The following is a 24315-nucleotide window of genomic DNA, read 5'->3' as shown; positions in this document are numbered from 1 at the left end:
TGCTGATCGGGTGCACGGCCTCTTGGTCTGAGTCAATGACCTGGAACGCTTTCCCCAGGTTACTTAGCATCCTTCCTTTGGGAAACCAGTCCCTTTTCCTGGCATCTGCGTTACAATCCGGTTTCTTGGGGGTGGGTTGTTGAGAGACAGGTTTGCCCGTCTCGAGAATGATGCTGTCATGGATTGTACATTAATCACATTTTTGTTGCTGTAAAACCTAAGTTGTCTTCATTTATCTAAAAAAAAAAAAAAAAGAAAGAAAGAAAGAAAGAAAAAAAAGAAAAGAAAAGAAAGCCAGGAAGTGATCCCCTCTGTTGCCCTAGAGGGGAAGTGGGCAGGTCCAGTCCAGCCATGGGCCGTACCCATGGGGCAGGAACCTGTGGGGGTTCCAGCCAGGGACGGGGTGGGGCTGCTGGAACCGGCCACCTGGACCCCCAGGCTCGTCAGAGCAGGGCCTCAGAGCCCTTGGAGAGACCCAGATTTTGAAGCATCCATGCTGACACAATCTCTGCAAAAGGGCTCCCAGGGACCAGTGAGAGGGGAGGCAGCATCGCTGACCGTATGGGGCTACTCCACCCCGAGGAGCCTAAGTCCTGGCTGTCCCTGGCTAAGCTGGTTACGGGAACAGGCTGCGCACCACGGGCCAGGCTCCAAGCTCTGGGTCCTCTCACGGCCATTGGCAATATGGCCACACGGTCACATCCATGCATGTCCAGAGGCAAGAGACAGATACCCAAAGAGTGACAGAACTGGCAAAAAAACAAAAGAGAGAGAGAGAGAGAGGATAAAACATAGAGGCAGCAATACGAAAACAGAACGGAAGTCACAAACATGCACACAAGGCTTGCACGCTCCTGGCACTCTCCTAAGTGCTGTGTATGCGTGAACTGAAAAAGCTTTTATGAGGCAAGTAGTGTTATTCTTTGCACAGCACTGGGGACAAGACACTGCAGTCGTAGAAAGGAAGTGATTTGCATAGGTCACCTTGCTAGGTAGTAGCAGAGCTGGGATTTGAACCTGGCACTCAGGGTCCATGCTCTTACCCCATAAGCCACAGAGATGAAATAAAGGGGAGCCCAGCCCAGGCCAAAAGGCAGACAATTAGAGCGAGAAAAGGGAGACCCAAATCTGCTGTCCTTGTTTGGTCCTCCGCCCTCCCAGCACTCGTATAAGCCATTATTCCGAAGGGGGAGGTCGACCTTGCTCCTCCTCAGGCCCCACACTTGGGACTCCCCAGGGCAGGGCGAGGCCTGCTCCTCTGGCCTAGGCCCGGGACAGGTCAGACCGCCTGCTGGGGACAGGTCAGACGGGTCGGCTGGTGCAGGAGGAGGAGGTCCCAGGAGGTCCCGCAGCTTCCGGGGCTCAAGTCCCCAGGGACCCCAGCCGCTGGGCCCCACAGGAGGCCTCTACCAGCTACATTCCACTGTCTGCCCCTAAAGGGGGAGGGCGTGGGGGGGGGTTACTTCACCCTCGGAGCCAGGCCCCAGCTCCGCGTGACCGAGTGGGAAAAACCCCGGGCAGATAGCCCTGTCTCAGAAGACTGCCCTGCTGCTCCCACCGCCCCAGGTGACCACTGGGGAGAGACGGGTTTACGCAAAGAGAAAACTGCTCGGCCTGCCCTGCCCGGCCAGCCTCCCACTTGGCCGTGACTGGCCTGCGCGGAAGGAGGCCCACTATGTGGTGTCTCCACCCCTACCCCAGCAGAGGCTCGGCGTCCACGCTGCCCTGCAGGGCTCGCCTCCCCCTCCCTCCCCAGCACCTCCTGAGGGTAGACCCCCACCCCCACCCCCACCTCCAGGTCCCACAAACGCAAACCACCGGTGTTAAAAATAGAGCCTCTTTATTGGTACCTGTAAGCTCAGGTACAAGGTGTTCCCACAAGCACGCGGGCTGGTAAGGCCTCCTAGGCAAGAAGGCAGGCCCACAGCCTGGGCTTCTTGGCACAGACACGGAGAAAGATGAATAAATTATATAGCTCTAACACTCAGGGACGATATAGAAATTAGGATGCAAAACTTAACATCAGCAAACGAACGGCATAAAAGCCACAAGGAGCCGCCCCTCACCCCAGCCAGGTGGCCTCAGGGCATGGGCAGGCGGCCCAGGCTGGCATGCGTGCCCAGAAAGCCCTGAGATAGTGGTCAGGGGCGTGCTGCGGGCCCCGAGGCTAGCCCCTTGCCCTCGCTGGGGCTTCCTGCTTCCCTTCTACACGGATGGGCCCAGAATGAAGTCTGTGACCTTTGGGGAGGAGGAAGATATGGCAGAGGACAGGAAAAAGAGGAGGCCGTGTGGGGCAGGTTTTGGTCACGGTTGGTCAGCCCCACCCAGCCCCCTGCCTAGACGCTGTCCTCAGCCCCCCCGGGGCCAGGCAGCTGCCACAGCAGACCACAGGGCCCAAATCCACACCTGGTTTATACCAAAGCCCAGGAAGGGCAGGGATATAGGACTACAAGGCAAAAGGGACTCACGGGAGTCTGTGTCCCACCCCGACCCCAGCACTGCCCGCCAGCCAGAGGGGAGAGGCCTACACCTCCTAGTCTCCAAATAAATTATGGAAATAAATTATAGTCTACAGTCCAGAGAATGCAGCCACCCATGGGTCTGGGGCTCAGGATGGCAGGAGAAGCCGTAAGAAGTGGCTGATTGCTGCCCTGTCTTGCTGTCTTTGGGCTAAGGAACATCATATGAGACCGAAAAGGGGTCTGCGAAGCTCCAGGGAAGGCTTACGTCCTCCTGTTCCTGGCACGCACACCGTGGAAGTGGAAGGAGAGACTGTGTGGGCTTGGGGGGCGGGGGGGCAGGGTGGCGGAAAGGGAAGGCCCCCTCCCCGCCCTCTCTTCGGCACAGAAACTTACAAAAATAAATAAATCAATCCAGAGTGTTGCACAAAAATCAGGAGTGCCCGCACGGGCGAGCCAGCCAACGGGAGACCCTTACCTACAGGCCTCAGGGAGCCCCCAAATTACAACAAAGCAGCAACAGGGCTCTTGGGGCCGTGACAAGGTACCCCGGGGCCTTACACGGGCACAGGCTCCACCAGAGACGCCGGGGCGGTGTCCTCGAGCAACTGGCTGTCTATGAAGGGAGCCAGGGCCTCGGCGGCTGAGTCAGGCAAGCCCATGACGGACTCCAGGAAGCAAGAGCCTGCGTCCCCAGGCGGAGAGAAGGCAGGCAAGGGGAAGTAGGGTGCCTCGAGGTTGTCCAGGCTGTCGGACACCTTCCGGGAGGTGTAGTGAGGCCCCAGACTATAGTCTGGTAAGGCCTGGAGCAGCTCGAAGGAGTCGCAGGAAGACAAGCTGAGGTCCACGGAGTTGCTCTGGCCAGCGTCCGAGCCGGGCGGCACCGAGGTGCCCGGGAGGCTGCCTTCTCCCAACCCTTCAAGGCCACCGTTTAGGAAGAAGCTGGCATCCAGGTTGGCATTTTCATCCAGGATGCCTGACGTGAGGCTGGAGCTGGAATAGCTGTGGGTCCAGCTGGCTGGGCCACCGGGGTCACCAGTCCCAAAGATGTCAGCTGGGTGGAAGCAGCTGAGGTTGTCGAGGGTCCCCACTCCCCCTTCCTCCTCCTCCTCCTCCTCTCCTCCCAGGTCCGAGTCACTGAAACTCAGGACCCGGGCCAGGCTGTCATCATCCATGTCAGGCTGGAAGCCGGGGCCGGGCAGGGCTGGGTGGGTGGGGCCGCTGGGGGCCTCGCTCGTGCCTGAAGCTGTGGAGGAGTCGGTCATGTCACTGCTACAGCTGTCGTCTCCCAGCTCGCTGCTCGCGGGGGGCTTGGCCGGCGGGAAAGTGGGAGCCAGCGCCTGCTCACCCGGGCTGGCCGGGCCGCCCTGAGCGGGAGCCTCCAGCTCCCCCAGGCTCTCAGCCCCCTGCTCCAGCTGCAGGCGGGTGAGCGTGTGGATGAAATGGGTCTGCACCCGCGCCTGATTAAATTCCACGCGGCCCTTGGGGTTCGCACAGCCCTCCCGGCAGCAGCCGCAGGGGAACGCGGTGTGGTCCATCTGCAGAGAGAGCAGAGCGTGAGAGAGGGTCCCGCCGAGCCCAGACAAGCCCCCGCGCTCGGGCCTCCCTCCCCGGCCCACACCTGGCACTTGATGCCCGCCAGGCTGCAGCTGCAGGTCTCGGGGTCACAGACCCGGTCACAGCGACAGCCACAGTCCTCGCGGGACTGGCGCACGGCCTGCAGCTCCCGCTTCTCCTCGCGATCAATCCTCCGCACTCCGGCAGCCCGCAGCAGAGCCCGCCGGCGCCGGGCCGGATAGGGCTGTAGGAAGGTCATTTCCTCCAACCGGCCACCGGCCACGGCCACAGCCAAGTCCTCCTCCACGGAGGCATCATCGATCGCGTCCACTGTGAGTGGCAGGCCGGCCTCCGTCTCGGGTACGCCAGCCTCCTTGCGCTGTATCCAATGGGAGAGAGGAGGGATGTGAGAGACAGAAGGGGTCTCTGCCCCCACCCACGGCCATCGCTCTGGGTCGGGCACCATAGACACCACAGTGAGCCGGGAGGCCAAGAACACTGCCTTCGGGGCATTTGCAGAGATTTCCCGTTCCTGTCATTCCCCAGTCCATGGACAAACCCACCCAACCATCAACCAGCCACACACAATGACCCCCAGGGTCACATCAACTCCAGATTCCCGCCCTCCCTGCAATGCTCCTGGCACCCCCCGCCCCCAGACAGCTCCCGGCGCCGTGCCCCCAACCCCTGCAGCAAACAGGCCCTCCCACACCCCACTCTGCAGATAATGCAGGCGACAGGCCCTGGCTGAGCAACACTGGCCCCAGGGGCCTCTTTCCCCAAATATATAATGAGCACCCGGGCTCCCACCCCGGAGGCCCCGCCCCCTCACGGCCAGGACTTGAGAAGCTGGCCCGGGCGCTGGCGCGGGGCAGCGGGTCTCCCTACCTTCCACCGCAGGGCTTCCAGCTTCTCCTCCTTCAAGCGCAGGCGCAGTTTCTCCCGCCGAGCCCGGGCTTGCTCCTGTGCAAACTCGGCCAAGGAGAAGCGGCGGCAGGCGCTGTGGCGGGGGGCCATACCCAGAGTGCAGCCACCGCGGCTGGGCACGCTGGTGAAGCCCTGACACCGAGGAAAGTAGAAGACGGTGATGCCATCGAAGGCAACGCGGCCTGGGCGCTTCCGGGGCGCCCTCTTCAGGATGGACAGGGCTGGAAAGGCAGGGAGGGAAGGGGCAGGGCATTAGTTCTCCGCGAGGGACGGCTTAACCTCCAGGAAGATGGCGAGCTGCCTCTCCTCACACTCCCCCTCCGATCTCCTAGCCCAAAGAGAGCAATGGATCCGAACGGATCTGGAGAAATGGAGCCAGCCTGGCTGGGATGAGAGCTGGTACATTTGAACACCACTCCTAGGTCACCATGGGCTTACTGTTATTTACCAGTCCAAATGAGAGCATTTGGTGACATTAAGCATCTTTCCCATCTTTATTAGCCATTTATAGGTTCCTTATGCAGTTTTCTGTAGTTTTGTATTGATTTGCAGGAGCTCTTTATATATGACATTAGAGATAGTAATCATCTAGCCTATCTGTGCAAATATTTTAGTCTTTTACTATTTATTTATTCATCTATTCATTTATTCATTTTTTAAATAAAATGTTTATTCATTTTGAGAGACGGAGGGAAACAGAGCATGAGCGGGGGAGGGGCAGAGAGAGAGAGAGAGAGAGAGAGAGGGGGGGGGACACAATCCGAAGCAAGCTCCAGGCTCTGAGCTATCAGCACAGAGCCAGACTCCGGGAATCACGACCTGAGCTGAAGTGGGATGCTTGACCGACTAAGCCACCCTCGCGTCCCTTTAGTCTTTTATTTTTGTCCAAGGCATTTTATAAAATAACTTCTAAGGCTACATAATTAAAAATATATTGATCTTTTCCTTTATAGCTTCTGCATTTTGGAACACACTTAGAAAGGCTATTATTTGGGATTACCTTTCTAAATTATGGATTGTATACTGGGTAGTAAGCTATGTATTTGGTATGTTCTGTACACATATTGGTATACCGTTCCTTTTTATTAGGCTGAACCATAGGCAGAACCATAAAGCAGTTGAATACTGGCAATTTCATGTCTTTCCACGCAATATGTTATTTTGTCTGTCTCAATCCAATATATAGAATTCTCATCCTCTCTGCTAGCTGGCGAGTACTTACTGAACAATGCTAACTACCAGTGGTGACAGGGTCCCCATCTCTTTCTTTAGTTGGACTGCTTCTAATATTTCCTCATTAATCAGAATGCCAGCTTTTTGGGTCGAGACACATATTTTTTAATCATGTAAGGTAGCATCCATTTATTGCTACTTTATCAAGGGTCTTATCCAGAAGGAACATGACATTTTTATCAAATGTCCTTCAACATCTACAGTGGCTCCTATATTTTACAGTAAACTATAAAAGTATAAAATCGGATTTTATAGTATTTTATATTTTATGATATTTATAATATTAAGCCATTCTTGTATTTCCAGAATAAACCTACAGGAGTTTAGTCAACATACTGTTAGATTCTATGTGCTACAAATCATACTCTTTTTCTAGTATAACGTAAAGATGTACAACAAGTACATAAACAAAGACACCGTATCTGAGGTATTAAAATGTCATGGCAGGAATGTCATAATTAGGAAAACTATGTGTCGGGGTGCCTGGGTGGCTCAGGGGGTTGAGTGTCTGACTCTTGATTTCAGCTCAGGTCATGATCTCATGGTCATGAGATCGAGCTCCGCGTCGGGCTCCTCGCGGAACGCGGAGCCTGCTTCAGGTTCTCTCTCTCCCCCTCTGTCCCTCTCCCCTGCTCTCTCTCTCTCTAAAAAATAAATAAAATGAAAAAAATATATACAAAACAAAAAGAAATTAAAAAAGAAAGAAAAACATGTCTAAAAAGGCTCCTTAGGGTTGGGGGCAATAATAATGGAAAACAAGGTTGAGGAATACTACTTTAGGGCTGTCTTTGTCAGTTCAAAATCAAAATTCTGCCAGCTTGAAAAATAACTGGGGGAAAGAAACCTTTCCACTATGTTCAGGCAAAGCCAAACAACATTCTGACAGGAGAGGGACCGGCCTGACAGGCCCCGCGGTGCAGAAGTGTGGGGCGTGGGACTCCGGTGGTTCCGTAGGTAGGACAGGGTGTGCAAGCTGGAGAAACGAAACTGGAACAGAAGGGAGGAGCTGCAGCCGGAGGGCCCGAGGGCCACAGTGAGGAGCTCCATCCTGCCCGGCAGGACTTCTAAGCAGGGAGTCCCAAGGTCAAAGGTGAATCTAGCCGGGCCCGGTGCCTCCGGACAGAGGGCATTCCTGAGTAACCACTGTATTACGGGAAGTGGACAAGGTGGGGAGCCAAAGCCACGGGGACATGACCTCCAGGGGCCAGAATGGCTCTGTCGGGGGACAAGGTGGGCCTCCCAATTTCATCTTCAGGAAGGATGAAGGGGTGTGGTGGTTCCCGGGAGGGGGGGCGGGGCAAGACTCACGGGTGAAACTCCGGGGGCCACAGAAGTCACGGTCAGGCAGGGGTATCTGATCCCAGGGGCCCTCCTCATCTGAGTCCCAGGCCAGGGAGACGGAAGAGCTCGGGGAGCAGGAGCCAGAACGGCGGCCAGAGGACAAGGAGGAGGAAGAGGAGCAGAGCGAGGAGGAGTCCTCATCCAGCTGGTCAAACTTCCTCTTTAGCGGCCCAGTCATGGTGGCGCTGGGGGTACTCTGGGCTTTGGGCACGGACGGCCTGGAACGGAAAGGAGAGCGCTCTCAGCGGCAGGCCTGAGGGCAGGCGGTGGGGCGCCCGGCCACGATCCCCCCCGCTCCCCTTGCCCTCCCAGGTGTCCCGGGCTGCCCCCTCGACTCTGTGTGCAGGGGGCCTGGGGGCCCGGCTCCAGGAGGCTTCCTTCCACCAGCACAGGCGCCGAGGGCCAAGGCCTCCTCCTGGCGCTTGCAGACGCCCACCACCGCTGCCCAAACGCCTTCCCAGGACACCACCAGGCACCTTCCCCGCTACCTCCCACGACCCACCTACACACATGCATACACCAGACCGACAGATGGACCGGCAGACCTCAGCCCGGCCTCGCTCATTCCCCGACAGGAATCCTGGGGGCTGACTCACTGGCTGGCTGATTCACACGGCTCGCATCTGTGTGCCTTTGTGTGTGTGAGGCCGTCTGCCACAGCCCGCACAGCCCTGTATGGTGGCTTTGCTCCCTCCTCCTCCTCCTCCTCCTCCTCCTCCTCCTCCTCCTCCTCCTCCACCACCACCGGCTGCCCCAGCACACCCACCAACACACCACCCTGCACACACACACAGACTCCCTCTCCCTCTCCGGGGCCAGGTTGACCAGGGCACTCCGGGAAACAGGCTGGCTTTGACACTGGCCCCGATTCCCAGACACAGGACTTTCCAGAGCCCCTCCTCTCCTGTGACAGAGCCGCTCAGACTTTCCCTCAGAAACCCCCGCCCCACCGAAGTCCCCTGCCTCCAGGCCTGGCCGTGCTTCGTGCTTCTCTAACAACTCCTGTTTTGCTTTTAAAAACCCATCTACATGGTGTCTCTCCTCCAATATCTAACCCCGTTTGTTTGGCTTAACTTCCTATGGAGATTGTTTGTTTCCCCTTAAAACAAACAAACAAACCAACCCACCAACCAACCACACACACAACTCTTAGTGAAACTGACCGGTCAAGATGTTCCACTCTCTTCTGTTTGTAGCTTGGTGACATGGGCCACGTCAGGACACCGAGCTTACTGTGTCTTCCCCTTTGGAGGGTCTCAACCACAGAGCCTCCCACAGCCTGGCTGGCCTCGGGTAAGGGGACTGGACTTGGGGCTCCTTCCCCTAAATGCCTCGGCCACCCTTGGCGGTCCCCAAAGGACTCAGTCCTGAGGGCTGGGCTACCTTGTACCTTGTCTGGGTCCTACAGTGCTCAGGCCTGGGCCCCAGGAGGTCACCAGGAGGAAGGGGAAACGATGCAGAGGCCCCAGTGCTGGGGAGCCCCTCCCCCACTGCCATCACAGGAAATGAGAACAGGAAAAACCAACCAGAAGGCTGCCGATCTCCCCTACTCAGGTGTCCTTTCGAAAGGCCCCTGTCCCCTTCTGCCGAGCCTACCACAAAGTGTCTGGATCCCAGACCTAGGGGGTCCGCGGTCGGCGGACTTACCGGATAAAATTCGCCCCCGGGACAGCCTCTCCCCGCAGGCATGAGACAAGCAAGAGAAACCCCCCTCCTTGCTAACCTTTCGTTCACACTGAGCCAGGGGAAGAGAACGCACAGGTGCTTCCGGGGGCTTCTCAGCGGGGAGTTTCTCAGGCCGGGCACCCCCCCCCACCCCACCCCCTGCAAAACCACAAACAAAAACAACGCAGCTCCCAGCTGACCTGCAGGCTCTCCCAGGAGATGGGGAAACTCACGACCCGGAGCCAGGCACACACATACATACACGTGCAGCCCACAGACACACACAGAAACACACACAGACAGAGCATACCCACACAGCCTGCCCCTACCGGCCCCGCTGGGAGACCCCATCCTTTCCCAAACCCCAGATGCTGTCCACAGGGTGCCCGAACGCCTAATCCCATGCCCAAGCCCCAGGCCCACCCCCGCCAAAACCAAATGCCCGCTTTTTATCTGTGCCTGGCTGTCCCTTAGAAACATAGAATTCCATAGGCCCCAAATCGAACCCCTTGTCTCTGTTCCCCACCCCCCATGCCATCTGTTCCTCTTCCTGTGTTCCCTATCTTAGTAACGGCACTGCCACCCACCCAGCTACTCAAGCCAGAAACCTGCAGCCATCCTCACTCCACTCCTTCCTCCCGCTCCCTCCGGCCACATCCAGGCACCCAGTCCTCCAAGTGCACACTAGCTCACTTCGCGCACGCAAAGCTAGGCACAGACACAGCACTGTGGGGGCCATCAGCAGAGTGTTAAGAACCTCGGCTCCGGAACCAGACTGCCTGCATTTGAACCCTGGCTTGGCTATTACTGGATCGCGTGACCCCAGTCAAGGTCCTTAGGCTCTCCGTTTCTCCGGTTCTTGGCCTTCAAACCTCCTAGGGTTGGGAGGTTTACGTGAATGCATGCGTGCCAAGTTCTTAGACCGGCAGTAAGTGCTTAGTGGATATGTCATTCCGAACTGTGAGAAAAACGAGCTCCTCGATACACACATGTGAATCTCAATGATGTCATGTGGAATGAAAGGAGCCAGACACAAGAATACACGGGAATGAAGTTCAAGGAAAGGCAAACCCAATCAGTGATGATACAAGTCAGAAGGGGGGGGGGGGGGGGGGGGGCGGCGAGGGATAGCAGAAATCTCACCGGGGGGAGGGAGGTGGAATCCTCTCGAAACATTCTGTGCTGACCTAGCTGGGGGTCCCATGAATGTCTAAAACTAAAAATTCACCTAACTGTACACGTGGGATTCGTAGGCTTTATGCATTTTATGTATGTCTCCTTCACCTTTAAAAGTTTATTACCCTTATGCCTCTGTCCCCACTGCTACTGCCCAATGTCCCCTGCCTCTGCTCCTGTCACCCCCCTGCAGCCAGAGTGGTCTTCCTAAACCACATGGCTCCCTGCCACCCCCATGCTGAGGAAAGCTGGCCCTTAGGATCAAGCCTAGAATTCCACGAGAGGCTGAGGCAGGCTTGGCTCCTGCTTCCCCACCCTCCCCTCACTATATTCCAGCTGAACTTGCAGTTTCCCTAATTGCCATGACCTGCCCGCCTCCTGGCCTTTGCACAAGCCGGAACCCAGCCTCGCTCTCCTTTAATAGTCATTTCCAAGAGGGCCTCCCTGAAACCTCCACCCCTCACTCCTGACTATATGCCTCTCTGGGCTCCCACGGGCCCTGGGATTCCCCTATTCGGGCCCTTCTCTCACGGTCTCGCCACGGTCGCACTGCCCCTCCCTCACACCAGGCTGACGGCCTCTCTGCCTGGCCATTACTGTGCCCATGCCTAGAGCAGCCTGGCATAGAGAAGGCACCTCTAGCAGAGGTGGACCTCTGAGGGGTGACTGCTCAGAGTGATCTCCTGGTCCTGTCACAGTCAGTCGGGGCAGGGAGGGGGGCGGGGGGTGCCGTGCCCACTCCCCAGCCTGCACCAGAGGGTTTGAGCCACAGAAGGGAGTGGTTCTGGGAGTTAAGAAGCATCGGCTGCAGACAGGTGCCAACACAGACATCTCAGGAGGCTCCCTGTTCCCCAGAAGTAAACAAATAGATATCAAGGAAGCAGGTTTAAGCCTGACACCCTGGTTCTGCCTCAGGCTTGTCTACAGAATGGGAACTCAAGGTGAGGGGGTTAGAGGCTCCAAGGCTGCAGACGGGGAAACAGGGACACAGATAAGCTCCCGCCACACTGTCCATTCTAGGGTTGACCCTCCCCCCTCCCCCCCAGGATCTGCACACCCGCAAAGTCTCTGATGCTCCCCTGGGGTGGAGGGAGAGGGGACAGCCCTTGGATCTCAGTGCCTCCCTGTCCCACCTGGGAATCCAGAGGCAGGAGATGAGACAAAAAGACAGCCAGAGACAAGGACAGGCCAAGTCAGAGAAAGGAATGAAAGATAGTGAAAGAGTCCAAGAAAAGTGTCAGACAGTGAGTCAGAGGAGGGGGGAGGGGCCCTCAGTAGCTACCCAGGAATCAAGATCCCAACCATGGCACTGTTCCCAGGGTGAACACAGCCCCCATCCTAGGGTCCCGGGGGAAGGAGAAGCGATTCCCAGGAGCTGGCTCAGACAGAAATACCACACCCCCAGGAGCCCCAGAGGCAGGCTCTGAATCAAAGACAGCCAGGCTTCTTCCGGGATCTGCCTGGGCCCTGAGAATCAGGCCACCCTCCTGTCACCACACACAGGAGTTGACAGCTCAGGACGAAGGGGTGACACTTCCCCACTCTACTACCCACAACTATCTACACATTCAGGCCACACTATGTGAACCCAGGGAAGGCCACCTCAGCCTGGGCACCAGGCAAACAAAGGCTCGTTGGGGGTCAGGGGGATATCTCAGGGCCTCTGGGAAGTCTCATCAACTTCTCTGTGCCACTCGTTAGTCCCAGTGCCCCAACCCCCGACCACAGCTGGTATTGGGGAGAGGGCACCTTGGGCTGGCCCTATCCTCCTCTGGGAATCTGAAGAATTATGTCGTTTAACCTCAGAGCCCCAGGCCTTGGTCAGGCCAGTACCCCCAACACCTGGGGGCACACGACCCCAGACTCTCAGGAGCTACTTCCTGGGACAAGGGGAGGGCACCCCTGAGTCCCTCTGGCCCTCACTGGGATTGGCTAGGAAAACAACCTGGGCAGCACAAAGAGGGCAGAAGGGAAGCCTTAGCACACCCCTCCCCCCCCCATCCCTCTGAAAGTGATCCTGGCGGGGGGGAGTGGGGGGGAGAGGGCACGGTTCCTCAGCCTTGGCCTCCAGAGCCTGGCACTGGGTAGGTGCCAAATGTTTGCTGGCTACAGAAGGCAACTGCTGCTGCAGAAGGGAAATTGTACCTGACACCTGAGCAGGGCCTCCTTCGTTCTCATTCATTCATTCATTCATTCAACAAACATTTATTGAGCTCCTATAAGATGCCAGGCGCAGTGTCAGGCCCTCGGGCACACAGGGACAGCAAGACCTACACTGGCTGCACTCTCCCAGCTTTTGAATTCAGTGGCAAGGACTGTGTAGTTACAAAACGGTGGTGAGCGCTGGGAACGCAGGTCTGAGGCAATGTGGGGCAGGAGGGGCAAAGCTGAGGGTAAAAGTCTCTGGGAGGAAAGGAAGTAGAAAGAGCTCCAGAGGGGGGCACAGCCGGGGGGGGGGGGGGGGGGGGGGGGCATCCAGCGACAGGTTTCTGGAGCCCCGGCAGCCGGGACAGGCTTTAGCCCCAGGGCACTGGAAGCCTCAGCAGGGTTTAAGGAGGGAATTGACAATACACCAGATTTGCATTTTAAAAAGATGGCTCAGTCCCCGACTGGAGGGGGTGTGACCTGCTGGGCCGGTGCCAGGGCTAGGTGAGAGATGACAGGACAGGGAAGGCACAGGAGAAAGGGGAATAGACTCGGTAACCTCTGGATGTGGAGGTGGAAGAGGGCAGTGATGTCAAGGATGGGGGGCCAGCGGCGGAGGCCCCATCCAGAGGGCTGTGAGCCATCGGCGTGGAGGTGTCGGGTGGGCCGTGGGCCGCGGAGCTGGGGAGGGTCCCTCCGGTGGCAGGAGTGGGGGCTACGAGTGTGATTGTGCCAGGGAGCAGGAGTGCCTAAGTGTGTGCCGGCTGCTGTGGCGAGGGCATCCAGAGGTGCGTGCCTGCGGAGGGGCCCCCGGGGAGGGGAAACTGAGGACCTGGGGGAAGTACGTGCAGGGGAGCCGAGAAGTGCGTGGGAGAGAGCCTACGTGTGCCCGCGGGTGTCCGGCGGGGCTGCGCCCGTGACTCACAGCGGTGGCCTCCGCGTGTGACGGTGACTGACAAACAGGTGAGCGCACGACACAATCCCTCCTCCCTCCCTCCCTCCCTCCGCCCTCCCACCCTCCGGGGTCCGTGACTCACGGAGCCTCACTCCTTCTGGCTCTTCCCTCCACTCCCTCCCTGACCCCTGCTGGCCGGGGCGCCGGGCACGGCACGCGCCGCAGCCCTGGCGCCCGCCCCCGGGGGGAGCCCGAGGAGGAAGGCGACAAATGTCACCTGCTCCGGCCACGCGAGGAACTTCTGAAAAGTTCTCAGGCAACTGGGTCAAAAGGAAACTCTCCCGTGGACGCGCGCACCCCGTCACCCAGCCGCCCGCGCCAACCCGGGCTCGGCCGTCACCCGCACTGAGCTCGGGGCGCCGCGACTTCTCGGGGTACCCTCGGTGGCGCGGGGGAGGGGAGCGGAAAACCTGCCACTCTCGCCTCCCCGCCTCCTCGCCCCGGACGCCGGCCGGGCGCGCAGTCAGGGGCCGGGCCGGGCCGTCCCCCCGCCCCGGTGCCCGCTCGGGGAGGCGGGGGGGACAAGTGCCAGGGACCGGAGGGACGCAGCCACCCCCCCGCCCCCGCGCGGGACGCCCCCTCCCCGACGTCCCGGACAGCCGGGCCCGCAGCTGCTCGGTGCTCACCTGCGATCCGGACGCTCGCCAAGGGCACCGATGCGACCCGCGTCCCGGCCGGGGACGCCCCCGGTGCCGCGACCCCGTGCGCGCTCCGCCGAGCCGCAGTCGGCCCAGCCGCCCCTCTCTCTGAGCGTCCGGCGGCGGCGGCGGCGGCGGGAGACTGGCTGCGCCCGGCCCCGCCCGCCGCTCCGCCCTCCTCGTCAGTGGAAAACTCCGGGGCTCGCAGCGCTGACGCACGCCCGGCCTCCCGCCAGGCCGCCCGGCAGCCCCGCCCCGGAGGCGCCGCCTCCCCCCCCCCGCCCGGAGCCCGGCGCGGCGGCCGCGGGGCCTCCCTGCGGACTCTGACCCCGCGCGGCCGCCGCGACCGCCCCGCGCCCTCGGCCCTCCGCCGCCCTCGCCCGTCCCCCTCCCGCGGTTTCTCGAGGTCGCCGACGCGCCCGGCCGGCGGAGCCGGGTCGCGAGGATCCCCACCTCGCCACGCGGCCCCCGTTCGCGGATGGGTAGACTGAGGCCCGGAGCGGCGCGGCGCGTCCGGGAGGCCGCCCGGCGACGGCGGCGGAGCCGAGGCCTCCTTCCAGGCCTTGACCCCAACCCTGCCTGAGCCAGTTGCTATCGTCCAATCTAAACGCCCTTCCTCTGCCCCCTCCTTACCACCCCCCCCCCCCCCGCCAGATGCGCCGGAAAAGTAAACTGTGACTGGAGACCAACCTGGGCCGGGAGGGGGAGGGGGAGGGGAGGAGGTAATGGGTAATCGGTGGGCGTGACCTTCACCTCGGCCCCGGGGCCAGAGACCCTGCAGAAGTACTGAGCCGGGAAGGGGGGGGGGGGGTCCTGGATACAATTTCCCTCGCCCCCCACCCCGCGCCCCGCAATCCCATCCCTCCCTAAAAAAAAAAAAAAAAAAAAAAAAGAAGAATTTCTTCTGAGCCAGACCCTAGCCACTTAACATGGCCCACTGCCTTCTCTGCTCCCGCCAAGGCCTTCCCTGACTAGGGGCCAACTCTCCCTGTATCACTGCACAGGGAAAAGTGTGTGCATGCCCCCGCAGCGAGTCCTGGCCGGGAGACCATCCTCTACCCTTCTTCCCAACCTCAGATCAAACCTTACCCACCACCCGTGTCCCTTGAGCGTTTCTACCTTCACACCTTTGCTACAGGGCGTTCCTCCCGCCTGGAATGCCTTTCTGCCTTCTCGCCGCCGCTTACCAGAATCTCATCGCCTCTAAGGTCTCGGCTTGCACTGCCTCCTCCAGGGAGCCTTCGTGGGAGCTTGACCCTCCCCCTTTCCAGTCCCGCTCCCGCTGCATTCTGGGTTTTTCTCCGACTGTCCTAGATGAATGCTGTCTCTGACTAGCCCAACCCTCGGGATTCCTTTCTACCTTCCTCCAGGTGGGGGGTGGGGGTGACCTCTCCTGCCTGGAGGGCTCTGGGGTGGAGATGATGGCGAAGGTCCTTCTTGAGCCACAGGTGCTTATGTAGAGCGGGCCAGAAGGGGTCTACCTGCCCTGTACCTTTCCAGGGAAGAAAACTGGGAGGAAAGCAGGTTGAAGGAAGCTTCCTACAGCCCTCGTCCTTCCTGCATGCATTGAGTGTGCGCCTGTGTGCGCTAGGTATCTGGACCGCTGGCACCACGCTTCCAGTGGCTTCCCAGTGTCCTCAAGATGAAGTCGCAACTCTGTGGGGCCTACAAAGGCCAGATAACCTGGCCCGTGCCCACCTTTGCAGCCTGGCCTCTCTCTCTTCATGGTCCCACCCCCACTCCCTTCCCTGCTCCTCCATTTCAGCATCTCTAATCTGTGTACGTGGCCTTTTACACATTCTACACGTGATATTGGTACGGATGCGTGTAGTTTTAATTTACACAGGAGGTATTCTGTTCTAAGTCTCGTAAAGTTTCTCCCAGCCTTATCCCTGCGCTCCCACCCACACTCTCGATAATCACTCCAGCCCAGGTTGTCAGTGATCAGTTTTTGGTCTGTGTCCTCCTCATCCTGATTCAGACTTCCAAAGATGCTCCTCTCCAGCCTGCCCTTACCTTGCCCTCAGTTGTGTTTTACTTGTGGGTTTCCTTGGGTTTTCTAGGAGTCGTGGGAGGGCAGGGGCCGTGTCTCACTCTCCTCAGTGCTCGGTGCTCGGTGCTCGGTAAGAACCAGCTGAAAAAATTAAGTTTACCTAGTAAACGTGCACTTGGCGTTCTAGGGGAGTGCTGGGCTGGAAGTGGAGACCGAAGGGTCATCAGCATACAGCGGTGTAAGGAAGCCATGGGTGTGGCTGAGACAGCTCAGGAGGGAGTTTAAAGGCTACAGAGCTGGATGTCAGTTGTTAGAGGTGACTCAGCCCTTAGGGTATGATGGCAGGTGGCCACCCACCCACCACCACCCCCTCAGACAGTCAGCCCTGTCCTCCCTGTGGCTGCTGGTTGCAGACCTTTTTGGTTCCAGAGAATCCTTTTTTCCACTGCCGCCTCCTTCCTGCCTCTAATCCCTTCCCTTGGTCAGGTCCCCAGGAGAAAAGGGGGTTTCTATGATGACCTACAGTGGAGTGGAGTTCTAGTTCTCTCTCTCTCTCTCTCCCTCTGTCTCTTAACTTCAGTCTTCCAACTTGTAAAATGGAGGCATTGGACCAGAGAACTGCACCAGCTTCAACATTCCTTGAGTTAATTTTCTAGAAGATGCTGCCTGCTGATCAACTGGGCAGGATTGAATACTGGAGTTAATAGGGGGTCTCTCAGGCTGCCCAGGTTTACATCCTGTTGGGCTGTGTATTGGGGAAACCAGATGAGACAGAGGCCAGGGCAGGGAGTTGGCAAGGGCTGGAGTGGGGACTTAGAGCAGGGGACCCAGTGGGTAATGGGGCTTGGGGGGGGGGGGGCAGGAAAGGAGAGAATAAGAGAAAATATAGGAAAACAAAAATAATCCAATAAGTGATGTGTTTTCTCCAGCAAAGTGTCTCCCTGTCCTGGGATGGGCTCTCCAGATGTTCCCCAGATGTTGTTGGTGATGGGAAACATCTCCCTCTGGGATCCCAACTAAGCTCTTCCTGTTCACGGGGAAGTGCAGGGTCTGTTCCAAGGCAAGGAGGGTGGGGTCTGGAGCAAATCGTCTGTGACTGTGGCACATACATAGGCAGAAACACACCCACGCATCCTCGGGGAATTTCTGAATACTTAACAATTGAGTCCAAAAATTTTCTCAAACATTCAGCATCCCTGGACCACCCATTTTAGGTAAATAAAAAAATTATTACTAGTTTTAAAGAAATATTTTTCAAAGTTATAAAGGAATGGCCCCATCAGAAAAATTAAAAAAAGAATAATGCCAAGATCTGTCATGAATGAGGCAGACCTATCATGCATTTGGGGTGGGAGGGTGAATTTATGCAATCACTTTGGAAAATCGTGTGGCAGGAAAATCGGCTGAGCATAGGTAAGGTCTACAATCCTCCAACTCCATTTCTCAGTGTATACCCAGGAGGGAAACAAAGTGCTTATGTCCACCAAAAGACGCTTACAAAAATTGTATAGCAACTTTATCCCTAACAACCTAGAACTGGAAACAAACCCAGATGTCCAATGGATGAATGGAAACAAACTGTGATTTATCTTGCAATGGAATGTTACACAGCAATGAAAAAGAACAAATGCTCGCCCATGAGATGACAGGGTGAGTCTTTCAAATATTATATTGACTGAAAGAAGCCAAGCACAAAAGAGCAATAACTATAATTCCATTTATTTCTATGACGTTTAAGCAGTAGAACTAAACAGGGATAGAGAACATTACCTTAGAGGGTATTGATGGGGAAGGGCCATAAGGGACGCTTCTGCGGGGGCGCCTGGGTGGCTCAGTCGGTTGGTAAAGTGTCGACTTCAGCTCAGGTCATGATCTCACAGTTCATGGGTTCAAGCCCCACGTCGGGCTCCGTGCTGACAGTGCAGAGCCTGCTTGGGATTCTGTCTCTCCGTCTCTCTCTCTCTGCCCCTCCCCCACTTGCGCTCATGTGCTCTCTCTCTCTTTAAAATAAATAAACTTTGAAAAAAAAGAGAGAGGCATCTAGGATGCTGGAGATGTTCTGTATCCTGATCTGGGCCCTGGTTGGACAGGTACATACATATGTAAAAACTCAAGTTCTACACTTCAGATTTGTTCACTTCACTGTTTTATCTTGATAAAAGCAGGGTGGGGGGGTGCAACGATTGTGAAAAGGATGCCCTTGTTCTCAGCCTTCCACCAGGAAGTCAGTCTGCCTCCTGACCAGTGAGGGATACCTGGGGCTCCCAGGTCAGGTTCAGCTGTTTAGATTTCTTAGACGGATAAGAATTTTCCTCTACCTTGATTCTCAGGTGCAAGGAGCTTCGTGTCGTTTGGCTTCTAAGAGTTTTATAGTATCCGGTCTTGTGTTTAGGGCTTTGATCTGCTTAGAGTTAGTTTTTATATATGGTGTGAGGTCCGAGTCTAACGTCACCCTTTTGCATGTGAATATCCAGTTTTCCCAGCACCATATTTTGAAAAGATGTTCTTTTTCAAAATCAAATCAAAGCAGCTGAGCCCCCAGGAGCACTTTCTACCTCCCTCCCTCGGCTGGGATCCCCTCCAGTGTGCCACCCCAACGTCACCACCTCCAAGGCTTGTGTGAGGAATGGGGGTGCCTTTCCCTGTCCAGGGCGGCCTGGCTCTCTGATTCGCAATCCTTGTTGTCTGCTTACAGCTAACATGCTCCTTACCCAGGCCTATGGACTTATGGAGAATAGCTGAGTTGGGGCGGGGTATGGGAGAAGTCTTTGTGAGGCAGGGAACAAGGACTAAGGTCCTATCTCCTTAGGTGGCTCAAACGTCCCTCTCTGGGCAGCTCACTCCATCACTTCCTCCTCTACGCAGTCCTGGGTTGGGGACTCCTGCTCTTCTCCACCTTGCTTCATCCTCCTTCCCTCAGAGGAACTCACCCCCCCAGGTCCCCATCCCTCTACCCACCCGAGTCCCCACAACAAGCTAAAGGGGTGGTGGCCCCCAGAGCAGCAGCAGCAGCATCACCCAAAACTTGTTAGAAATGCAGATTCCTGGGTTCTCCCCAGACCCGCTAGGTCAGGAACTATAGCGGTGGGGCCCAGCAACCTGTCTCCCACAAGCCCTCCAGTGGATTCTAAGGCACAAAGTGGGTTTGGGACCCACTGTGCTAAGGCCTTGGGAAGCAAACCCAGGAACGGTTTGCAAGTAAGGTCTTGAGCACTTGTTTGTCCAAACCGGAAGGTTTCTGACTGGAAATCTGCGGATCGAAAACCTGAGCAGTTGAGGGGCACCCGGGTGGCTCAGTCGGTTGGGTTGGTGGGATCGAGCCCTACGTAGGGCTCCACGCAAGAGCCCGCATGGGATTCTCTCTCTCTCCCTCTCTCTGCCCCTCCCCTGCTCATGCTCTCTCTCCTCAAAATAAATAAATAAATATGAAAAACATTTTGGAAAAAAAAAAAAATCTGAGCAGCTGAATTCTGGGGCAAAGGATTTTGGAAGATGTTACCAAATCACCCTCCCCCAAAGTTGCCCCAATTTCACCCTCAAGGGTATCCGAGTGAGCGTGTTTCCCAACACTCTGTCTGGCACTGGGCGTGATCAAACTTAGTGATCTCTGCCAATCTGATAGGGAAAACAAAGAAGATGCCTTACTGTTTTAATTAGCATTTCTCTAGTTATGAGTGAAGTTGAGACTTTTATAAGCCACTTGTGTGTCTCTCCAAACTGCTGGTTTATATTCATCACGTATTTCGTATACGGTTAAGTCTTTGAGGATTAAGGGGATGAGCCCTTTTGCCTGTCACTCATGATGTACTCATTCCTGCTTCGTTTTCTACCTTGGATTATAGTATGTTTTACCATAGAGAAGTGTAACATTTTTATAAAGTCAAATTTCTTAAGTACTGACATTAGGGATCCTATTGTGTTTCCTATCCTAATATTATAAAGTCACCTGTTCTTTCCTCTAGAGTTTTATGGTCTAGCTTAAAGATATAAATCCTTTATCCATTTGGAATTTATCTATTTATTTTTAAAAATGTTTTAACGTTTATTTATCTTTGAGAGACAGAGACAGTGTGAGAGCCTGGAAGGGGCAGAGAGAGAGGGAGACACAGAATCCGAAGCAGGCTCCAGGCTCCGAGCTGTCAGCACAGAGCCCGACGGGGGGCTTGAACTCACCAACGGTGAGATCACTACCTGAGTCAAAGTCTGACGCTTAACCGGCTGAGCCACCCAGGTGCCCCTGTGATTTTCAGTCATGCCGTTTATATGTAATTTTACTGGTCAGTTATGGTTTTGTTTGTTTTAAGCAAGGATAGATGTGGAATATTTGTCAAATGTCTTTTTGGCATCTATTGAATTATGATATAGTTCTCCTGTGATCTATTAATATGGTCTATTTTATTAGAGATTCCCTAATATTATTGAACTATTTGCATTACTAGGATCAACTTACTTGGATATGATGAATGATTCATATGAGATATAGCTGATTTGTATTTGCAAGGATTTTAAGGGTTTTTTGCCTCTCAAATTCAATCATGTTTAATTACTGTTCAGATTCTCCACATTCCTTTTCACCATTTGTTTTCTTGATAGGTCATGAGCTGATGGGGTCGATTAAAATGTCTTCTTGTGCTTCATTCAGTTTATACCTGCATTATCTGTGTATTGTTAGTCTTAACTGTCATATCTTATTCTTGATTTTGACGCTATGCTATTCGGTACATGGGGAATTCTAAAAAGTAGACTCTTAATGTTGGATACTGCTCTCTCTCCTTTTGTCTCATTTAATGTTTTCATTTTTAATTTAACCCTGACTGGTGGTCACTGAAGCCTCAGCTCAGTACTTTCCTGTATAACTTAATTTATATTACATTTCTAAGTTTTCTAAGTTACTTTGGTACAGATGCCTCTCTTCTATACAACATACATTGGGAGATTGTTCTATGATTCGATGTGAGAATCTTTTTCCTATTATAAGGATGGGTTTATCCTATTTACATCTGTTAATGTAACTGACATATTAGTCTTAATTCTATCATCTTATCGCTGTTATGTTTTCTACTTTAATGCTTCCTCTGTTTTTTGTTTTACTATGTGTGTTTTTTTGTTTTCTTTGATATGTATGTGTGTGCGCCCATGTGTTTGTATTTTCGTCTGATGATTTGAAAGTTTATAGTCTGTTTCTAATTTGTCTAGTGGTTGCCTTTCTATTGATTTATTTCTCTGCCAAGAGAAGGAAAATCTTCAAATGTAGGGAAAGGGTCATATTCTCAAAGGCTGAGCCTTGGCACCACAGTTCTGTCTTCAAATTCTTGATATCTTATCCTCAACATGAAAAATGGTTGTAGTCTCGCCCTGAAGCCAAAGGTTCAGGGTAATCAAGATACTGAACAGGCGGCTGAGTCGCTGCGTGAGCTAGCCACGGACAGCCAGGAACCGCCCGTGCCACAAAGGGATGCTGTATGTCCCCTCCTATTTCAGAACCTCACGTGGCTATCTTTCCCCAACAAGCCGGCACACTTTGTCCGACGCTGTCTTTTACTTGCCACCCATTTGTCTGCGCAGTATTTTAAGAGACACAGTCAGAGAGGCCGTGAATTGAGTGCCTGGACTCTTCCGGCTACTTGTTTTCACACATACCGAGGTCAGGAGCCAGCCTGTTGCCTGCCAGCTGGCCTTTGTGAATGCGGTGGTCTGTGGCCGGTGATCTGATGCAAGTTGTGTGCGTGTGTGCGTGCGCGCGTGTGCGCGCGTATTCTTTCAAATCTGTGGAATGATGCCGGTAGATCAGCCGGCCTACCGACAGATAAAGGCACACTTGGAGTAGGATGATTTTAGGAAAGCTTGTTTACAAGGACTGTTTACCAACAGGTAGGTGTAGGAGCACCTCAGGGGATGTTGCAATCAGGTGGGAGCAGCTGTTACCACCCAGGGGCCCGAAGGGAAAGGGGGATGGTCACCGGGAAGGAGAGAACTGAGTAGAGAGAACTGGCCCACCCCCACGCTAAGAGCACATCTAAGGCCTGGAGACTCACAGGCAGGCAGGGAACCCGGGGACCCAATGCCTTGATCTCATTCTCTAGCCTCTCCTTTTCCTGCTGGGGAAGCTGAGCCCACCTGGAAACCAGAAGCGCATTCAGCTCACCTGGTGAAGGGATTTTGTGGTAAATCGTGCAAAAAGTCATCAGGTACACGTTTCCCTCACGTGTTTTCTGAAACTCTGTGGAGAGCTCACACCTCAGTGGTACACCCACCGGAAATGCCTTCAATGGCCAGGACTAGAGAATCCAAGCCACAATGGCTTTGAACATAGAGGAGTTTACAAGAAGGCTGGAAGGAGGCAGTCACTGACGTTCAATAATGTCAGTGCTGATGTCTCTAGAATTCTCTCAGCCTGCTCATTCTCTCTCTCTCTCTCTCTCTCTCTCTCTCAAAAATGAATAAACATAAAAAAAAAAAAAGTTGGGAAGAGGGAGAAGAGGGGTACCAGCACGTATGCCCATTTTATTAAAAAACAAAAAACAAAACAAAACAAAACAACCTTTGCAGCCCCCAGGGTGGCTCAGTCGGTTAAGCATCCTACTTTTGATTTTGGCTCAGGTCATGATCTCACGGTTCCTGAGACTGAGTCCTGAGTTGGGCTCTGTGTTAACAGCATGGAACCTGCTTGGGATTCTTTCTCCTTCTCTCTATGCCCCTCCACCCTCAAAACAAACAAACAAACAAACAAACAAACAAACAAAACTTTCATAGATGTAGCCTCACCACACTTTCCATTATATTTCACTGGCCAGGACAGTGTTTCATGGTCCCTTATAGCAGCTGGGGAGACTGGGAGAGTGGGAAATGGGCTGCCCGTGAGTGAGTGAGACTACTTGTAATTAATTGCCGGAGATTGGAGACGTTGGTGCATGGACCAAAGTCAGGAATCTGTTATCAAGAAAGTAGGGGTGGAATACATTCTGGATCAACAATGAACAAGCCTTACCACAAGTGGTTTCAGTCAACAATAAAGCCCATTGTCTGCCAGCACTCACTCAGGACAGAAATTGCTCTCTCCCACTATGCGCTATTGATCTTATGTGACATCCGGAAGTGTTGTTTGATCAAGTAATTTTGCCAAGAGCTTGCTCTGCTTTCCCCCAGGAGCCTATGACTCCATCTGCAAGCCGTGGCTTGAATTGTGTTGGTTTTCACTGCAAATTACACAACTTTAACGGTGCTTCTCTGGTTTTGATCTTTTCTCTGTCCTCGGTGACAAAACGCATAATTATCACGCACACATGATTATTCTGCCCATATTCTGGAAAGACTTGATTGGTTTTCTAACTAGCTTACAGGGCCTCATGTGAAGATGATGCAAAAGTCTCAGTGGGCCTCAGGCCAGTATTTGACAAAGTTTCATAATAGACGATGCCTCCGGGACTGGAGGAAATGCATTATCAGCTAACAAAATTCTATTTTCAGATCTCCATTCCCACGTCGGTCTTTCTGATTCACTCTTTTTTTTTTTTTTCTACTTGCGTAAAATCATCTCCTTCTACACACTCACCTACCCTGGTATATATGCTCACATTTTATATTGTAGCATGTTTGTTACCAATTTCAGTACCAAAACTTTGCTTTAATGAACCTCTTTCGAACTATGGATCCATCTTAACGACTGGGGGCCACACTACCCCACCATAGTGACAATAAAATGGAAATAGGAGAGATGGAAACAGTAACACGAGAGCAGCTGAAAATATCTTAGCAAGTTGAACTACAGTTAATGGCCCCCTCTCTCTGCCACACACGAGCTGAGCTGAACTGGCCAACTAAGTTCTGGAGGCACAAGTGTACCTACAAAACCGTGATAGTGATCACAAGGTAATGGATTTCTATGGAAATCATTATGTACCTTATGAAATGTACATAAACAAAATTGCTTCTGTGTCTGGCAGATCCTGCCATGCCCCGCTTGTGTCCTGATCCTCAACCTGGGGTGTTTCTCCGGCCACAGGACCACGCTCAGCTGGCACACAGGGCAGGCTGGTGGTGCCAGGGAGCCAGTGCCCCAGATGCAGCCCTTAAGCAGAGCGGGCCACGGTGAGGCTCTCTGGGGCGTGTTTTTTGCACACAACATCCCAGAGGCCCCAGGGGGACTGAGCCACACTTGCCCGCCGGGGCAAACACTCATCAACACACCCCGTGTCGGTTTCCTTCCCCCTCCCCACCTCCCCTTCT

General features: G+C 54.7%; 1 protein-coding gene across 6 annotated transcripts; it reads right to left on the bottom strand.

Annotated features, from left to right (window-relative positions):
* Window positions 1-1823: 1823 nt before the first annotated feature.
* CSRNP1 (cysteine and serine rich nuclear protein 1) lies at window positions 1824-15308 on the bottom strand. 6 transcript variants are annotated; one of them, XM_045436508.1, is made up of 5 exons: window positions 15284-15308; window positions 7485-7735; window positions 4905-5164; window positions 4081-4395; window positions 1824-3997 (listed from the first exon to the last, which is right to left on the bottom strand). In XM_045436508.1, the coding sequence occupies exons 1-5, from the start codon at window positions 15292-15294 to the stop codon at window positions 3017-3019; spliced, it is 1818 nt and encodes a 605-aa protein (XP_045292464.1). In that variant the 5' UTR covers window positions 15295-15308; the 3' UTR covers window positions 1824-3016. The 6 variants fall into 6 exon arrangements, with proteins under 6 accessions (XP_045292464.1, XP_045292468.1, XP_045292469.1 ...); XM_045436512.1 differs by lacking the exon at window positions 15284-15308 and adding an exon at window positions 15224-15245; XM_045436513.1 differs by lacking the exon at window positions 15284-15308 and adding an exon at window positions 14085-14239.
* Window positions 15309-24315: the final 9007 nt, after the last annotated feature.

The sequence above is a fragment of the Leopardus geoffroyi genome, chromosome C2 (genome assembly GCF_018350155.1).
Source record: "Leopardus geoffroyi isolate Oge1 chromosome C2, O.geoffroyi_Oge1_pat1.0, whole genome shotgun sequence".
NCBI classification, from domain to species: Eukaryota; Metazoa; Chordata; class Mammalia; order Carnivora; family Felidae; genus Leopardus; species Leopardus geoffroyi.
Note: the sequence above shows the minus strand (reverse complement) of the source record. Positions and strands in the feature narration are given on the sequence as shown.